This window comes from Haplochromis burtoni, unplaced genomic scaffold (genome assembly GCF_018398535.1).
Source record: "Haplochromis burtoni strain Fernald_Lab_line unplaced genomic scaffold, NCSU_Asbu1 Contig_10, whole genome shotgun sequence".
Lineage (NCBI taxonomy): Eukaryota > Metazoa > Chordata > Actinopteri > Cichliformes > Cichlidae > Haplochromis > Haplochromis burtoni.
The window spans coordinates 1,059,627-1,078,480 of NW_024582371.1; the positions used below are offsets into that span (position 1 = coordinate 1,059,627).

The 18,854-nt window shown below is 44.2% G+C and overlaps 2 protein-coding genes across 2 annotated transcripts; one reads left to right on the plus strand and one right to left on the minus strand.

Moving 5' to 3' along the window:
* Positions 1-624: 624 nt before the first annotated feature.
* rmnd5b (required for meiotic nuclear division 5 homolog B) lies at positions 625-6,036 on the minus strand. The gene is made up of 10 exons (XM_005927956.3): positions 5,914-6,036; positions 3,653-3,830; positions 3,403-3,545; positions 3,180-3,317; positions 2,887-2,987; positions 2,600-2,766; positions 2,327-2,492; positions 2,086-2,188; positions 1,838-1,992; positions 625-1,531 (listed from the first exon to the last, which is right to left on the minus strand). The coding sequence occupies exons 2-10, from the start codon at positions 3,789-3,791 to the stop codon at positions 1,468-1,470; spliced, it is 1,176 nt and encodes a 391-aa protein (XP_005928018.1). The 5' UTR covers positions 3,792-3,830; positions 5,914-6,036; the 3' UTR covers positions 625-1,467.
* Positions 6,037-9,165: 3,129 nt separating this feature from the next.
* On the plus strand, positions 9,166-18,546 carry si:ch73-43g23.1 (serine/arginine repetitive matrix protein 2). Its single transcript, XM_005927955.2, has 2 exons — positions 9,166-9,524; positions 9,976-18,546. Exon 2 carries the CDS (start codon positions 10,055-10,057, stop codon positions 18,065-18,067), a length of 8,013 nt encoding a protein of 2,670 aa, XP_005928017.1. The 5' UTR covers positions 9,166-9,524; positions 9,976-10,054; the 3' UTR covers positions 18,068-18,546.
* The last annotated feature ends 308 nt before the right edge of the window (positions 18,547-18,854 follow it).

The window sequence follows — 18,854 nt, forward strand, 5'->3', positions numbered from 1 at the left end:
ACACACACACACACACACACACACACACACACACACGTTCCACAACCTTCAAAGCAATCTGCATCTATAGATGTATAATCTTTGTTCAAGACTCCTTTTATAAATGTACAACTTTAATACTAAATGCAAAGTGTGGTATGAACTGTTACAATGAGCCCTGAGGAAATGTAGGGGGTTTTTAAATGTCACTTATTCGGACTCTATCTCAAATAAAAGCCAACCCTACGCAGCAGAGGCGTTTTCTATATATTAAACAACAGCCACAGTGACCAGAGGGCTTCTGTATCCACAAAAAGTAAAGCTTAACCACAAGCCTACAGTCACTGCAAGCCAGACCATGCGGCTACCATCACACCAATTTACATCTCCAAATCACATGGTGTGCAAGCTCAGGACATACGACAAGGGGGCACAGTAAAGCGATGGCGCAGCCGTGATGTGAACTGTGGAGCCGTCGGATCTCAAAGTTACGCAGTAGTAGTGTTAAATGTGCCTGTTGCTCTTCTGTTTACTATTTTACACAAGCCACTGCAGTGATTGTGATTAAAAAAACAAAACAAAAGAAAACAGGAACAAAACACATTTCACAGTAGTATATATAGATATATATATATTTTTTTTTTGTTTGCTTTTTCAGTATTTGTTAAATACATACATAGAACAAGACAAATGGCTTCTATAATGAGGAAAGTTTTGCTGGTGTGGTCATACACAAAAGAAAAGCTGTTCCCACCGTCGATGGATAATCTGATCTGAACAGATGCATCAGCTGACAGTGAGTTTTAAGCTACGTGAGGACTTTATTACACTATGGAGGACTAATGGATCACAATCAGAGTTCGGCTCGAGAGAGACCTTCAGTTTCCCCTCACCAGCAAATAATACACCTTCAATAGTTTGTAACTCAGCGTGTTGCTTTCATGTATAACGGAAGTTTATTATCAACCTGAAATCAGAAACTGCTTATCTACACCATGTACCCACACTCTACACCCATTCATTATCATTCTGCTTTTGTCCAACAAAATAAAAAGAAAAAAAAAAAAGCAGTCATCAAACTCAAATTAAGTTGATAAAGCCAAGAAAGCAAACACTAGCAAGTATTACATACTTGAAAAAGATAAGCGTATAACTCTGCAGGTATTTGCAAATGACTTCCAATAGATGATCCTTTCTCATAGGTGCTGCTTCGTGAGGATGTTCCCATTACCGACTGACTCCTCACTCTACTACAGGTTTGTCAATGGACCATCCCTTTCTGGACTCCTTATATTATGCAAAGTTAGAGGGTCCGAGGTGGGTGACGGGATGCCCAAGGCAGTCCAGAGGAGCACTGGGGAAAAAAACCTTAATGCTTACCATAACAGGCCAGAAGGCCAGGGACAGAGGAAAAGGGTCAGAGCAAAAGGTCCTGAAGACGCAAACAGCTCCAGGCAACTTCATCCTTGATGAGGAGAGAGTAGCGTATCAAAAGTAGATCTGCTTGGCATGTGACGGATTCTGCTCCATGGGGCAGTACGGGCATTTCAACCTGAGGAGGACAAGAGTCAAGGTGTTACCATCTTTGAATTCTTTTATCCTACATTTGTATCTTTCAGTGAACAACTTGCATTTTATTTTCTAACTGCAATTACAATTTTGTTCAGGAATAAATCTTTTGGGAAAGCAGTGACTGAAATTACAGTCAACATCAGACTCAGCATGTAACTTATAAGTCTTCATTTCTTTGCATCTGGGTGACTAGTACAACTAACATTTTGATCCTGGAAAATAGTAAAAGTGCTTTCAAACCAACACCAACTTCCAAAATAGATAAATTCCTTTTTTGCTGACTTACTTCCCAGCATTGGTTAGTTTGTTGAGAGCATCTCTGGAGATGACGTGTCCACAGATGAGCTTCATGGGAGGATTGCTCTCTGACGTTTGCTGTCGAAGAATTGGGCAGGCGAACACAGAGTGGTACCAGCACTTCTTCCCGAGGTCAATTTCAATCTGTCAGGTACAGACAGGACACGAGTGAGCTAACGGCTCAGAAATTATTCTGAGGAGCGATAACTGCATTTTAAAAACTCTAAAAGGACTTACAGGCAGCTCGTCTTTGTGTGTCCACACTCCACTGCACTGTCTCTGCTCTATCACCTGTTTGATGTTCATCAGCACAGGCAAGGCCATACATCCAGATGCAAAACTGCAGAGAAACAGATATGGCATTGTTGATAAGACAGCATAAAGATGACAAATGTCTAATAATTACTAAAAACTGTTCCACTTCCAGTGTTAAACTTGATGACAGGTGATCTAGTTCACTGTTCATGTTTTTCCTAACCTAACACTTAGTGGCGATTCTACAGAGAGGCCCAGCAAAGCGCAGGCGTCCCGGGTGAAGATGTTGCAGATCTCAGCCCACTGATTTGTCTCCAGCAAGCTGCGGTACGGTGAGTTTTCAATGCCATGACGCAGGTACACCAAGCTGCCCATCAGAATCTGGATGTCTGCAAAAATGAATAAATAAAAGTGGTGAAAATACACACACACACACACACAAAAAGAAAAAGAAAATATCTAAATTCTTGTTACATGGAGATACTATAATGCTTACCTCTCTGGTGCTGTGAAGCAAAGGGCTGGAAGTGCCTGGCATACTGCAAGGCCTCCATTTGGTTGCTGATTCCTCCACTGAGCAAGCTGATGAAGTACAAGCGGTGCAACTTGAACTCTAAACTGCTGTTCAGGTCCAGAAGACGCTGCCGATTCGTCACAGCCCACCTGCAAAGACACGGAAGAAACACTCAGCTACTGAACGTAAACACTCCTCAACTAAAGATTTATCAGTTGTGTTAGAAGGAAGCAGATAATTAGAACAATAGATACAGAAAGACCACATACTCTAGTGCTGGCCTAAGGTCCTGCATCCTCAGAGCTTCAAGGATCCTGTTTAGCTCCAGGAAAGGCTGCTTCATGCTCATGTCTATAACTACACCAGACTCCTAGAAAATAAAACTACTTTTAAGAATTTCTAAGACTTATCTTCACAAAAACAGCATTAACACAACATTTCAGCCAAAACTATTTCTTCACTCATCAGCATTTCATAAAGAATCACATCAAAGCTATTCAGGCAAATATTTTGCAATAAATAGATAAATAAAAAATAAAGGTTGGAGGTTTCAGCTCTTTACCTGACAAAGGTCTTCTGCTACACTAAGCATCCCTTGTCTGTAAAGGTGTTCCACAATGGATTCACTCAGGTATTTCTGTCTCTCTGGGGAGTCCCACACGGTCTCTGCCACAACAGCACTGATCTCTGCATCGAAATTCTACAGAAAAGCATGCCAGAGGTGACGTACATGTTCTAAAACATTTTCAAGGAAAGTTGAAGAGAAACCTGTAGCCGTTCCTCACCCTGTCGATGGCTTTGCCAACTTTAGACACACTGCCGTGGATGTCCTTGTGTCGAGAGGCTAGCATCTGCACTGTTTCTTTGATATTTTTACAACACTGCGCCATAGTCTGTGATAGGACCGATAAATCTGCATCTTGTACTCCTGTTGGAGAAAAAAGGTAAAGGTTTAATGTGCCAAACCAGAGAAGATGGAGCACAGAGAGACCACGAACCTTCCATACAATTTCAATCATTGATACATGATCTTACCAAAAGCAACTAGCTGTCCTCGTATCTCACAGACGCTGCGCAGGAGTTCATCTAGCCTCTCCTCAGACTGGTGGCCGTACATTACAAAGCGATGGAGCACCTTCTCCAGCTCCCGCTCCACACATGCACACTGTTCCATGGTTCAGGCTGGAACCCGCACACACAATAACAATAACACCTAGAAAAACAGAAATATGTTATTAACTAAATGTTTTGATATTTATTTGAAAGGCTTTTGAAACTGTAGTGATGATACAGTAGCATGCAGTATTGAGCCACCAATCATTTGTTTACATTTTACAAGAAATATTTGATATGCCTACTTATAATAAAACAGCCTGAACTCTCTTAAGAGAGCCTGAACTCTCTTAAGCAGCTTTCTTGTAATTTATTCTGTGTGGTCTCCAGGAATAGTTCTCCAGGCTTCTTGAAGGAATATTTAAAGTTCTTCTTTGGATGTTGGTATTCTGTGCTTTTACTGTACTGGCAGTGTGTTTGGGATCATTGTCATGGTGAAAAATTAAGTTCTTCCAATCGCATGTTATTTCACGGTGGTTCAAATTCCAGCAATTTTGACATGATCTCCAACACCACTGGGTGAAATGCAAACCCAGATAGCCTCCACCATGTTTTACAGACAGTTGAAATTCTCGCCCTACCTACTCTGTAAATACCAACCATGATTTGAACCAAAAAAAAAAAAAATCAAACTTTGATTCAACAACTTATGTGTTTCTGCAACAGGCTCCTACTAACAAAGTGCTTAAAGGTGCAATCCTAAATTGGTTCATTGCCAAATTTTCACTCATGTGTAGATACAACACTGAAAAAAACTTGTTGATACTGATTCTGTTGGTGCCTTTTTACACTCGAGTCATTCGTAGGTCACTGTTAGCTAACAACAACAACAACAAAAAGAAATGTAAAAATGAGTGTAAAAGATGGCCTTTAGAAAACCTGGAGAACTAGACTAATTGAAAAAAAAAATGACATGATTCTAATGGAATGAGGGGTAGCTCTTGCAGAGCACTGCATATCATCTGGAAGTTGCATTTTCAATGAGAGAAATGTTTTGTCACTCATCCACATGTCTTCTTCAGTCTCTTAAGACTGACTACAGGGTTCCCCAGCCTTATAACAAAGCATTTGCATACTTACAAAACTGGCACAATTACCTGAGGTCAGTTTCATGTTCTTTAATGTGCAAATTGCCATGACCATCGATAAATAGTACCATTTACAGAAAATTTGATAATGGCTGCATACTGGGAATCCCCAAGTTAAATTAATTTTAAGTTATTTAAAAGTTCTAAAGAATCTTTGGGATTCTCAGTGAACACAAATGTGCATTTCTATTAAGGCACGTTTTAACAAATAACATTTGTAATTAAATAAGACGAACAAAGTTTTTTTTTTTTATCTGACATTTTAAAAGCTAAACACAAGATTTAGGATAAAACACTACAGGTTTTTAATGACAGAAATATTAACAAATTTTATTTCACACTGACAATACCATGACTATCTCACAGCTGCCTCTAAAACAAGTATGCCCGATCAGTAATAATGTCTTAAAATACCTCCAACAGCTGTTCGGTCCTACCCCGATTCAAAGTTTGGCCTACGTGATAACATTAGCAAGGCCTAACAACATCACAAACAAGCACACAATGTATGCTGCGGCCTGCTATTTACGTCTCGGCTGTAACTGTAATTTAACAACCAAGTGATGATATTAAACATTACATGTCTGCATGCTGAAATTAAGACTTTTTAAATAGAAAAGCTTTACTTAATGGTAACGCTTTGCCGTAGCTCGCCGCTAGTAAGCCGACAACAGAATATGTCCACCTACCGTAAAGGAGCTAGCTAATATTAAGGCTCAAACGGACTTCTCGTTTAACGTTTTAATGACAAGTTTCCTACGTTGTTATTTTTTACTCAAAATACTCTTTTTAAGTACCATAAATTATTACGTAATTAATTAATATGTTAACTAAGAAAAAAAACCACAAGCCGCCGCACAGCTAACATAAACAAACGGAATCGCAGTCGGTAGCTGGCTACAAAAGCTCGTCATTGCTAGCAGCTAGTTAACTAGTAGATGTTAGCGATCTGCTAACTGACAAGGCCCAAATAATTTCAGGAGAGAATGTCAACCCGCTTTTCTGCACTATTTTGCCTTATCCTAACAGTCAACACACACGTCGCGGTTCAGCTGAATTTTGACAGATATTTTTTAAATAAAAAAATGCACTCACCTGCCGTGCTAATTACTTAGCAAACATTAGCGTTAGCCACTTCTGTGTTATGACAACACTTCGGCAGCACCGTAATGCGGATCTTCCTGCGTCGCATCCTACGCTAACGTATCGTTTCAAAATAAAAGTCAGTGTCTCTGCGACAGACTAATTCAAGCACGACTTCAAGGGTACAAGACTTTAATACTTGTATGCTGTTCATAGGTTAAGTGGTTAGCACGGGATACTATATTATTATTTAGATCTATATTAACAAATCTAAATAGTTAACCCAATTTTAGTTTCTGAGTTTATTTGTAGAAAATTTATCATATCACCTTTTAAATATTATGTCTCAACCTTTAGTGTCATTTAGTTCTGGCGAAGCTTTAATAAATCAGTTATAATTAAAACAAATAATAATGAGAGAGAGGGCTGGAAGTGTGGCTACTGTTGCCCCTGCCTGTGCAAAGTTAATCACATCCTAAAAGAGCAACTAGGTCAGTTCAAAAAAGATAGATTTGAAATGTGATATATATGTTTATATTCTTTCTGTTTGTCATAAATACTGGCACTTAAATAGCCCATCATGAGACTAGAGCCTTGTTTAACATCATATCCCTCAGTTAGAACACCAGCAGCAAAAGTATCCTACCTGTAATGATTTTTTTAAGTAATTCGTGTTTATCTTCACACACAAGGGAGTGCTGTGAGCAGACAGCATTTGGCATTTGCTCTGCATGTGAACACTGAACATCAACCTCCGTACCAAGCTCTGTGCAAGGTTCTAGTTTTTTTTTTATGCATGTACAGTTGAGGTCAGAAGTTTACATGCACTCAATTTGGGCATGAATATCATGGTAATTTTGGGCTTTTAATGATTTCTTTGAGTTATTCTTTTTTAGGGGTGGAATATTGTACAGAAAGCATCTTTAAATACTTTAAAAAAAAACCACAAGATTTGGGTGCTTAAATTTTATATTTATTTTGAATTTTCGTGTAATGAGAGGGTACCCACCAAGAAAAAGGCCCTTCCTCCAAAAATGACACCTTCAAGCTTGACTGACGTTTGTTCTTATGGACAAGTCAAATCCTTCTGAAGGAAAGTTTTATGGTCAGGCGAGAAAGATAATGAGCTACTGGGCCACAGTGAGAAGGGGTATGTTTGGATGAGTTAAGGTGAGGCTTTCAATCTAAGAACACTGTACCAGCTGTCAAGCATGGTAGTGTTAGCATCATGCTCTGGGGCTATTTTGCTGCCACGGGCTGGTATATTACACAAAATGGTTAGATTAATGAAGGAGGAGGACTGCCTCTAAATTCTTTAACTCCACCTTAAATCAACAGCTGGATGGTTGAAACCTGAAAACAACTGGGTGTTGTAACAGGACAGTGATAACAAACACACATCAAATGGATAAACAGGCTGATTAGAGCTTCTGGAATGGCCTTCCCAAAGCCCTGATTGCAACCCTATTGACAGGTTGTGGAATAAGCTTGAAAGCAGAGTCTTTGCCAGTTAACTAACCGATTTAGATGAAGTATACCAAACATGCTGAGAAGAGTGGTCAAATATCCAGGCACAATTATGCCAAAAGCTTGTTGATAGCTACCAAAAGCATCTAATGGAGGTGCAACTTGATACTGGACAATTAACCAAATATTAGTGAATTGAGCATGTATGCTTTGACCCCATGCAAATGAGAGGAAATCCAAAATATATTCAAACTGGTGCACTAAATTCATGTTTTTTAAGCCATTAAAGATGCATTTTGTACAATCATTCCAACATGGAAAAAGAACAGTTCAAAGAAATCTTTAAAAAAAACCAAATTCCCACGACATCCATGCCCGTGATGAATGCCTGTAAACATCTGAGCACAACTGGAGCTTATTGTTCATGCCCAACTTATGAGGGCAAGGGTGGGTGAGGTCTTTGGACTTGAGCAGTATGGCGTGACTAATCTATCAGTGATGTAGACCAAAGCTCCCCATTGCCGAGGTGCTCATCATTCTTTCCCTCTGAGTCCTCCTCCAGTCTGCTGCACTGCCATAACCGCAGAGGTTCAAATTTATCAGCCCTCCTTTACCCTTTATCTCACACCCAGTGCACCCTTACGCATTGATGCAAGTATGCATGCATTTCTGTCCAGCGGTTTATACTTTATGGGTCTGAACAGCCATATTTTACACATTTCCCTAGTGATATTCCCAGTTTTGTTTTGTTTGTTTTTTACAGCAACCCATTGCACATAAAATCACATGATATCTTCGCAATGACTGTTGGAAAAAAAGCATGTATCTGTATTTATATTGTGTGATTAGAGCCACAGTAAACAGCTCCACAGAGGTCAGTGACTCCAAATTCCACAGTCAACCATAAAATTTAATTTAGCAATGTGTGTCGCTTAATACAATAGAATAGGCTTAGTGGAAATTACAATACCATACACAAAACCTGTCATTAACGTTCCACTGTACAAACATAATCACAGTCCTGTGTGCTCAAACATTTTCCACTTCCTACGGATGACTTAATGACTGAGATTGAATGATAATCTTATGAGGTATTAGGTATGGGACAGAGGGCTTATCCACACTCACTACCAACCAACATGTTTAGGCAACCTGAGACTCATTGGGCAATACAGTTGTAGCAACAGTAATAAGAACAGTAAAATGACATGACCCCTTTTTGTTTGGTAGGTTTGGCTTAACACTTTACATGCATTTGATTGATGGGCACTCATGAATGTTTAATTAAAGCTAAGGATGTTCTTAGGCTACGAAGATCATGGCTCTTAATATTTAACAATATTATTAGGGGAAAACAGCAGGATGTAGAAAGTTTAAGACCTTTAATTGTTGCATGCCGCAAAAATGCAATTCAGCAGAGGTCTGCATGTGAGTTATTACCAAAACTGGATAATCTGTGCTAAACTTTGACCTTTTCCCCTGATACACACAGATAAGCAAAGGTGTAAGTTAAGTTGCATGTATTTAACACCTGGACAATGTGTGTGCTGTACTTCAAATTCCACTTTTCCCTTTTTTTTCTCCTCCAGCACACAGTGAAATGACTATGGCTATCTGGCCCCGATAGTATTGGTCTATATATAGAGGAGCCCTGTGACTGAGCTGGCTATAAGTGTCAGATTCCAGGCGCACTCATCCGTCCTGGCTGGATCAGCACCTGCTGCTAACTATACACCCACCCACCCCTGTGCCGCACCCCATCCCAGCTCACACAGGAAAGTCTGTGCCCAACCAAACCCCAGTCTGCAAAAGAAAAGAGATCCACATTAGATACAGTAAGCACTTTCCCTGTTGCCAGTGCAGAAGGGAGGGGCAGAAATACAGTCCAGGAGATGTAATATGTCTGAGTTAGATGCCCCTCTTTGCTTTTTCTATTCAAGTCTGATACATGGCAGTGCCTCTGACACTGTGCTGTCAGTGGGCCACCGGCAGACAGAGCTGGACGGATCTTCTCAGTCCTGGATTCAGCTTATGAAGAGAGGTTTTGTCAGCTTGGGGTGTTTTGTGGATTGAACGGGTAGTTTGTCCGATTTGGGACGGATACCACAACAAAGAAGAATTCAATGTCCCTGGGAAGTCTTCATCAGTGGCTAAAGGTAGAGTATCAGCCTTTCTCTGTCTACTTGCACAAGGAGAGGGCTTTTTCTAAAGTTTGGATAAGGGATATATGTTGGTGAAAGTTAATGTAAATATTGTTACTCTATGTATCTAGGATAATCTCTTTGTGAGATTCAAAATCTCTTCTTGTGAGATTTTGAGTCTGTAGCACAAAAAGATCTGGAGTCAAAATAAATGTTCATATAGCTTGCTGTATTGGTTTAATTACAAGTTACATAACAAAGGTATTGTAGATGGAGTTATTATTAGAACATTAGGGCACCGAAAGATAATTTCACTCTAGGGAAGTTAAGTAAAGGAATCAATCCAATTCTAGGTTCTACATTTGTAATTTCTATACTTTTGCCTCTCACAGATATTTATCAGCTATTACTGGTGCTACAAATGAATGAGTTACACAATGTGCAGATGACTGTATCTTATTTCTAGTCCAGGAACGGAGCCCAGAACAGGCAAGAGGAGCAGACTGGACTGGCCACAGTGAGAATTTGGAGCTTGTGGACTAGCAATGGACAGCTGGACTCTCCAGGGGGACAGCTACTCCTTCCTGCGTAGTGCCCCCCGCACCTTTTCCCTTTGCCATCGTGACGGCACCCCCAACCACGTTGAAATATTCGACATTATCAACATCCCTTCTCAGCGCAGCGCCATCTCCGAGACCACTTGCCTGTGTGACATTTTCGGAGACGACTGTGAGTCGGCGTCTCTCTCAAGCAGCCCCGCTGTAGGGCCCTTTGTCCCTTCCCAGAGGGAGGTGGATGGGACGGCTGCTGCGTCACCTCTGTTGGACGAGCTGAACGATTCCTCTGGCTCTTACCACACAGCACAGGGCTCCAGTGAAGGCGAGGAAGGCTTTGAAGATTCGAGAGACAAGCTTTACAGTCCTCCACTGCAGAGGCTTCTGGAGGCCAAAGGGCTGAGCTTTAGTCATCCAGAAGTTTCTGAGGACAGCAGCGCAAATTCACAACCAAGAAGGCAATCACCAGCACCTCAGCTTAGCACAGCAAGCCCTTCTTTCCAAAATCCCAGCACTGGTGAGAGGACACCTTCTCCTGAACATAACAGCCCCTGTGTCTTCAGTCCAGAGAGAAGACTATCATCTTTGTCCTCCTCCTCAGCTGAAAAAAGGCCTTCATCGTCCTCACCTGATCCAAAACAAACGCTTTCAGAACCTGAACCAATAAGAACAACTCCTTCATTCAAAGACAGCAACAGCAGCCCGTCACATCAGTCTCTAACTCCAAGTCCCTCTCTTGAACCCAGAAACTGTATCAGCCAGTCGTGCTGTGAATCGGTGAACCCTCATTTTTTACCTGAGTTTGGAGTAGCACAAGACACACCTGAGCCAAAAGCTGCTAACTTAAATCAAAACAGCAGTCCATCAGCTGAGCTCCCATCCAAAGACTTTTCTCAGGATTTTACAGAATCAGCCTTTGAATTAAGAACCTCTCATTTATCCCCTTCACCTTCACCCACAGATTTATTATCTAATTTAAGAGAAACACCGGACTCCTCTGAGCTTAGTCATAGGTCCTCCTCCTCTGACACTCAGGCTTCATCTCCTTTCCCTGACCTAAGAGGGAGGATCTCTTTACCTGATCTCTTCAGCAGAGGCTCTACGCCTGAGATAAAAGATTCTCCCCGCACATCAGGTCCCTCTACTGCAGAAAGAGAAACAGCAGCTACTCCTGAAAGCCAAAGGTTATCAGTGGAAGCAGGCAGTTCTGTTTCCACTCCTGGCCCACGATACACCCCTCCCTCACCTGTCATTTCAAAAGCATCATCCCCTGAACTTGTGGAGGGTTCGGTCTCACCTGATTTCAGAAACACAGCTCCCTCACCTGGCTTGCTCAGCGCTGCCTCTCTGACCAGACCTGGGTCAACAACTCCCTCTCCTGAACGCTCACCAGAAATAAGACAGGCGACTTCCCCTGTGGTAAGTTATAGTTTATCTCCCTCACCTGCTTTTAGAGACAGCTGCTCTCCCATCGAGCACAGATATACTTCTCCCTCACCTGAAATCAGGATTACAGCATCCTCTCCTGAGGTTGGCAGGAAAGAGCAACCTGTATCAGCTTCTCCTCTGCTGGAGCCTCTCTTCGACACATCCCCATCAAGAAGCCTCACTTCCTCCCCTCACATCACAGGAATTTCTTACTCTGTTGTTCAACCCGAGGACAGGAGCAGTCCCCCATTTCCTGAACTCTCTCATCTCCCCATCCCAGAGCCAGATAATACACCCATCCCCTCTGAAGAAAGGAGCCTCACCACAAGCAGAGACGATATAGCAGAGTCCATTGGCTGCTTCACAAGCTCTGCCCCAGAGACTGAAAAAACTCTGCTACATCATCCCAAGCACCAAACACCTTCACCTCACCCAAATCATCAAACTCCCTCACCTGAACCAAGATTTCAAAGTCCTTCACCTCAGCACAAAAGTAGAGATCCATCACCTGCTGCCTCTCCGCACAGGTGTCAGCTATCACCAGCAACCCTCTCTGCAGACTGCAACCCTCCCCTTGGATTAAATACCCTTTTGAGTGATAGGGACTCTTCTTCAGCAGTTATCGCAGAAACACAGTCTCCCACATATTTGAGAAAAGAGAGTGTGCCACCCTCATTTGAGACAGTAACAAGGGACAAATCTCCACCTTTGGTTGCTGAAATCAAAGGCAGTTCACCAGCTCCTCTGCCTTTACCTCCTTTACCTATTTTACCAGAGGGAAAGTTAGATTGCCCTCTAAAACTGCAAAGGGAAGAGAGAGAAGAAACACCAGAGGAAGTAAATATAAAGGATAAATCAGGTGCAGCTTCTTCCCCTCAGGGAAAAACAGATATTCATCCCCTCTTTTTTCAGAGAGAAGACACTGATAATAATCTCCCTTCTGAAATCAACTGTCCTTCTCCTAATCTTCTAGTTCCCAAGAAGAGAAGTCCAAACCTCTCACCTGTTCACGGGGTTAAATCAAATTCACCTGCGCAGCCTCTGTTTGCTGCTCATTCCCCAACTTCTGACAGTAGCAGCTCTTTAAAATCTACATCTGAGACCTCGGGAGGACAGCTGTTAACCAAAGTTAGGCCTGAAAACAGAGAGAGGTTCACAGAGGACATGTCCCATCATGCAAACAGAAGGCGGACCCCCTCTCCGCCACTCACCAGGTTTACACCTGTCCACATCATCGCTCCTGAGAAACCATACAGACAGTGGCAGAACAGAAGCCGCAGTCCCACTCATGTTGGCGCATCCTCACCTAGAGGCAATTTAAAGAAGGCGGTGACAAATAGGGAAAGCCCCGACAATAATAGCCAGGCCCACTGGGTCAGCCCAGGAAGGCAATTGGGAATGGAAAGGGGAATGCCACTGGAGCAGGAGAGGCAGAGAGGCAGAGAGAGGCAAAAGGATAGGGAGATGGAAAGAAATAGGAAGAGGGAGGAGCAGGTTCCTGAAACGGAAGAGGAGGGGTCGCAGGGGGACACCAGTTACAGAGGGGAACAGGTTGAGCTGTCATTCAGTGCCAGGAATAGAAAAGGACCTGCGAGTCGCGGTGCAGCTCCCACAAGCAGAGAGACCCGACAAGGGTTGCCAACAGCGCATTCCTATTCGGAGAGCTCGTCTGCCACAAGACAGCTACAGCAACAACAGAGTGTTCATAGACTCGCTTCACAACAAGCCACCAGGGGTTGTGCTGCCAGCAGACGACCTCAACCTCCTGCACCCCGAACAAAGAGCAGTGCTCCCGGACATGCGGCCTCATACAGGCCTGGCCGAAGTTCCAGCTCCAGCATGGGGAGTGAACTTGATGAGGCAGACGATGAGGTGAAGTGGTTTACAGATGTGGCTTTCCGCAGCCTGTCAAGCCCTGATATAGATTACCTTGACATGTACAACTCAAGCCACCACTCATCCGCAAACATCTCCCAGCCATCTACCCAGGAGAGCCCGGCAGGGATCGGCACTGCCTGGCAAGCCTATGCTGACTTCAGAGGTTCTGTGCCAAAGTTGGACCATGATGAACTCTCCTCCCAGCAACCATCTGCATACTTCTCAGATGGCTTAGATCCATCTAGGCGCTATGAACTGGGCAGCTTTGAATGCGTAGATGTGGCTGTGGAAAGGGAGGACTCCAGGAAGTTGAGGAGAGGAGTCCCAAAGAGACAGATCCAGCTGAAAAAGAGGAATGATGCTGATGGGAAGCAAGACGGAAGCAGTGGAAATAGCAGTCCTGGGCTAGCAAGCATGGTGGAAAGCTACTCCCAGGCAAGTCAATCGAGAGGGACGTTTGTGAGGCAACACAGTACACCAGCAGCAATGCACGAGCACTACCCCTCTGACCACAGCCCTGAGCCCCATCTTCCCAATGTCAGAAAATCCCAACTCCAAAAATCTGCTTCTATGGATGAAACATGCACGAAAACTCAGATGGCTTCTTGCCTGATCAAGAATGTGTTGTCCAAAAAGATGCAAAGTGCTGATAAACAACCTGATGAACAAGCAGGCGAAGGATTGAGCCCCACATTTGAGAAGAGCAGTCCACCAGCTGAGAGTCAAGTGGCACCACTTAAAGAATCACCAAGACCAGACATACATGACCTAAGTTCAAGTTTTCAATCGGATTATAGCCTTTCATCGGAGAGTATTCCCATGAGAGGGGAACCAAGCGCCAAGGATGAAGCTAAACCACCCAGAAGCTTTGGTGTGAGACCTAGTAACAGGCCGAGCTCATCCAGCAGCTGCAGGAGTGTTACCTTTTCCCTTACTGACAGTGAAGAGGCCGATTCTCAAAGCAGGAATGCAGTGCTGTCGCGATCTGAAGTGCGATCAGAACTGAAGGTGCCATTCGATAGTAAGCAGCGCAGAAGTGGAGAACAACAAGCAGACTACAGCAAAACATACAAAAGGGAGGGTGACGACTCAGCAAATGCCACAGAAACTCCTTCTGCCGACGCAGCCCACAGCGCACAGTTCAGACCAACAAAGAGAGGGGGCGTGTGTGAAAGCCGGGAGGAACCGAAACAGTTGCAACAGGGTGACAACGGCGCCTTCATGTCTAAAACGCAAGAGATCAAACTGAAAGCTGTGGGGAAAAAGAAAGCCTCTTTAAATGTGTGTCTCACACCTGAAGCAGAAAGCAAATCTGAGAGTACTTCACCAGATATATTTTTTAGACAAAACATGGATGAGAAAACAGAAGAAGAAGACGGAGACGAGAACAATAAAGCAAAAGGCCCGCTTCACAAAGTTAGAGATGTGAGGCGGCTCGTGAAGAATACTTATAATCTGTCCTTTAAAGCATCTAGTGCTGAAGAAAGTGTAGAAACTGCTGATGAAAAACATAAAGAAGAGGCCATAGCAGCAGAGGAGATGGATTTAAGACAAGGGATAAGGAGGGAGGAGAGGAGGGAGGAAAGAGCAGAGGAGTTCATGGCGGAGAGGACGGAGGAAGAGAAGGAGGAGGCAAAAGACTCAAAAATGTTAACCCCATCTCCACCACCTCACAGCAAAGGAAAGCCTCTGTCTGGTCCACAGCCAATGCAAATAGAATACAAAGCTGTTTGCTTGAAAGAAGACAAGAATATAACATCGCGTGTCAAAAAAGACTCAGAGAACCTAGGTGACAAATCCCAGGTTTTTTCAAAGCCCATCACCGATGTGAGCAGAGAATTGCAGTCTTTGAATGCACCAAACAACACAGCGTCAGATACTGAAATATCCAGACCATGTGAGCCTGGTGTAAACATTACAGCAGAACCACGAGAGACGCTGCCAGAAATCCACAAAGTTCCAGACAGTGAGGATAAACCTGTGGCTGTAAGAACAGACAGGAAGCATCACATGCTTGGAAACCTCCCTAAAATGCCCAGTAAGGAAAGAGAGGTGTCCACTGCTGTAGTGTTAATCAGGGAGGGACCGAGCAAGACCAGGACATCTGCATCTCCCGCCCAGGAGATGGAGATCCAAACCCCAATCCTAGCAAGGCCTGCTTCAATTTCACCTAAGCCCACTACCCCTGGTAGTGCCCCTGCTACTAGTGGCCACTCTGTGTCCATGTTATTAAAGGAGAAAGGCTACCAAGCTGACATTGGAGCAGTTGTGGGCGACAGCCAGAATGTATCTGGAGTTAAAGGAGTTCCCCGCAAGCATGTGAACTCTCTGGAGATCCCCCTTCAGACCGTTGCTCCTTCTGACGGAGGTTGGAATGAGTCTCATAGAGAGAGGACATTCTCCTCCTCATCTACCACTTCCGTCCCCTCAGCAGTATCTGACAGCACAGATGCAACCACAAAAACCAGGGAAGACGAGGGAGGTAGCATAAATCCTGCAGAAAAAGACACTGCAAAACTAAGGAGTTTTTCACAGGAACAAGACCCACTCCCTACCAAGCAGAGGGACGTGTCAGATTTTGAAGCTGTGAAGAGATTAGATCCCACTTTCCCCCCGCGGTCACCTGCAATAAGGAGATTCAAACCACAGCCGATTCAGGTGAAATCAATGTCTAAAGAACCACAGAAAAAAGACATTCCCACAAGCTGTACTGGAAGCTCTACTGGAAACTCTAGTGGAAACAGCAGGCCTCAAATCATTGAAGTTAAATCCATAGCTAAAAATTCCCAAAAGCCAGTCGTGCCTCCAAAGCCGAACTGCAAATTTAAACCTGCAGATTTTGGTGTGACATCAAATGAAGCGCATAGATCGTCGGCAGCAACATCGACTGCAAAGTCACAAAGTGACGAGAGGACTCAGACGATTGTAGTGAGCTCGCCAACAATCTACAGGAAGATTTCCACTGACTCCACAGCAACATCTAATTATTCAAGAAAACTAGCCGTGTCAGCGGTGTCCAGCCTCAAACCTCCGCCCAGCAAAACAACTTCAACTGCCAGCTCCAGTCTCTCAAACCAGTCAGCAGAACCTCCAGACTCAGAGGCTACTTGTGACAGAGGGCAGATGCAGCAACCAGCTGCCTCTCCTCAGACTGCCAGATGTGCACAAAAAGCTTTAACCTCAGTTCCAACATCAGCCACCAGCTCAAGTGTAACCTCAGCTGCAGATTCGGTTTCTGACCCGATTGCAAGCCAAACTACCGCACCCGCCTCAGCAGGAGTCAGCAAGCCAAGCCAGCCAAGCCAGCCGGCTGTTATGGATCGCGACAGCCAGCTGCAGTATCCCAGGGCAGCAAACCTTCATCAACAACAAACTGTGCCACTGACTTCAAACAATACAACACAGCCCACTGCTGTTTCCACAACACAACTGCCAAGATATACGCACCAGCCATGCCACAGATCTCTCTCCAGTGAGCGCTCACAGAGGACCGACGACCTGCATTTTTATGCCTCTGATGACCCTCCAAGCTATGATGAACGAGAGAGCTTCAGTCCACTGACGCTCCCGGATTTGACACCCTTGAGATCAAATCGCTTTCAACCCTCCTCTCGTCCTCCTGCCTGCCCCTGCACAGCTGGTTGCCCCACTCACATTGGTCTCCACCCTCCTCACCATCACCGAAGTCCCCATAACCTCACCCCACCGGCCCCCACGCATTCTCCGGGCCAGGCTCTACCTTACGCAGTGGCACAGCCTCCTCTTCGGCCCCACCAGTGCAGACCCGATGCTCAGCCAATGAGCTACCAGCCAGGCTCTCCCAAATCAAACCCTTTTGGTCCAAGCCAGCAGCCAACAATATACCAGCCTCTCCACCAGCCTGCTCCCTGCGCTCCTCACCCCTCACTCATGCAGGCCTGCTCTGTGGACCGCTCGTTGCCCCCACCCCAGCACATTGACCCTCGACGGCCTCCTGTGCACAGATCCCCCCACCAGCAGCCACCGGGGCTGATAACTGGGGCTCCTTACAGCGATCCCAGCCACAATCACTCCCCTGGCCTTCCCTCTATGGATCCTCAGTTTCTATGTGGCACTCAAAGCATGGCAGGGCCTTCCTATGGCTCTGAATACGGGGGTGACAGCTCCAGTTTGTACTCAGAAAGCAGCTATGGGCAGACGCCTCGCAGAGTGCTCCTGGATCCTGAAACAGGGAAGTACTTTTATATTGAGGTGCCTGTTCAACCTCTGAGGAAGATGCTGTTTGACCCAGAGACTGGCCAATATGTGGAAGTGCTCATCCCACAGCAAACAATATCACATTCAGGCCTGTATCCGCCCTCCGCAGCCCCCTACCCACCCCTCCCTAACCCCAGCATGTACGCCCCTGCTCCACAGTACATGCCCTATGCAGCTCCTGCTCCCCCAGCTCACCCCCAGGCCCAGCCCCAGCCACCCCGGTACCCCGAAGCATCAGCTGCAGCAGCAATGCACCCAGGCGGCTCCGGGGTCGGCTACAGAAATCCCTCTGGTCAGGGTTCAAAGCCCGAGCCTCAGAATCATCCCCCAGTGGACCACAGCTACCTGGAGAGTATGTATTATGTCCCTACAGGGATGAATACAAGCCCCAATCCCACCCCACCAGACTATTACCACAAACATCCCCCCAACTTACCCCCAACAGGGGGGAAAAGGTCCTGAAATAGAGGGTAGAGGCCGACTTCCTGGAGCCTGTTAGGTTTAAAATACACAATGTATAAATGGAGTGTCCAATGTTAGCCTGTAATGTTTTCACATTGCAACTGAAGACAGCAAGTCTTTGGTTGTTTTATTTTTTATTTGCTGCTATGTGCTATGCCAAATAGATGACTCTTGGGTATTCAAAATGCAAACAAGAAGGCCTTGTGTTTGAGGCGCTCTTTAAAAGTACTAACAAAAATGTGTATGTAGGATAATCAGGTTGTACTCTAAAGTCACTAGTAATGTGCAGACACTTTAAATCCATAAGTTTATTGATTAATTGAGGTGTGTATTTTCTCTACAAATATCTCGAAAAACAAAACAAACTTGGAAATAGTGTTTTAAAAGAACCTCATATTTATTTTATGATTGTGTTTCTCTTAATTTGATTAAGTTGGTGCACGCGATGGCTGTAAAACAACACATCAATGCCAATAAAATGTCTCATACAAAATTTTCTTTTCTTTCTTTCTTTGTATTTTTTGTTCTGATGCAATACTTTAGCCTTTATCTTGAAGCTGTTTTAAAATACTGGAAATCTTTGGTCATGCAACCTTTAATTTCGCCAGCGTAGCAATCTGATTCACAGGTTATTTCCTGATATCAGTAGCTTCGTTTTAAAGTGCTTTGTTTTAGGATGAAACATTAAAAAATATAGACTTATTTAAAATATATTTTGATAGTTCATAGTCTAAAAAACAATTAAAGAGATCCAAAAAACACAGAAACTTTGGACACCACTTAAGCT

Coding starts and splice junctions, on each gene's coding strand:
- rmnd5b (XM_005927956.3), bottom strand. CDS start 3,791: ATGGAACAGTGTGCATGTGTGGAGCGGGAGCTGGAGAAGGTGCTCCAT. Junction 2,988..3,179: donor TAGCAGAAGACCTTTGTCAG/GTAAAGAGCTGA, acceptor TTTATTTTCTAG/GAGTCTGGTGTAGTTATAGA. Junction 2,767..2,886: donor GACCTTAGGCCAGCACTAGA/GTATGTGGTCTT, acceptor GTGTCTTTGCAG/GTGGGCTGTGACGAATCGGC.
- si:ch73-43g23.1 (XM_005927955.2), top strand. CDS start 10,055: ATGGACAGCTGGACTCTCCAGGGGGACAGCTACTCCTTCCTGCGTAGT.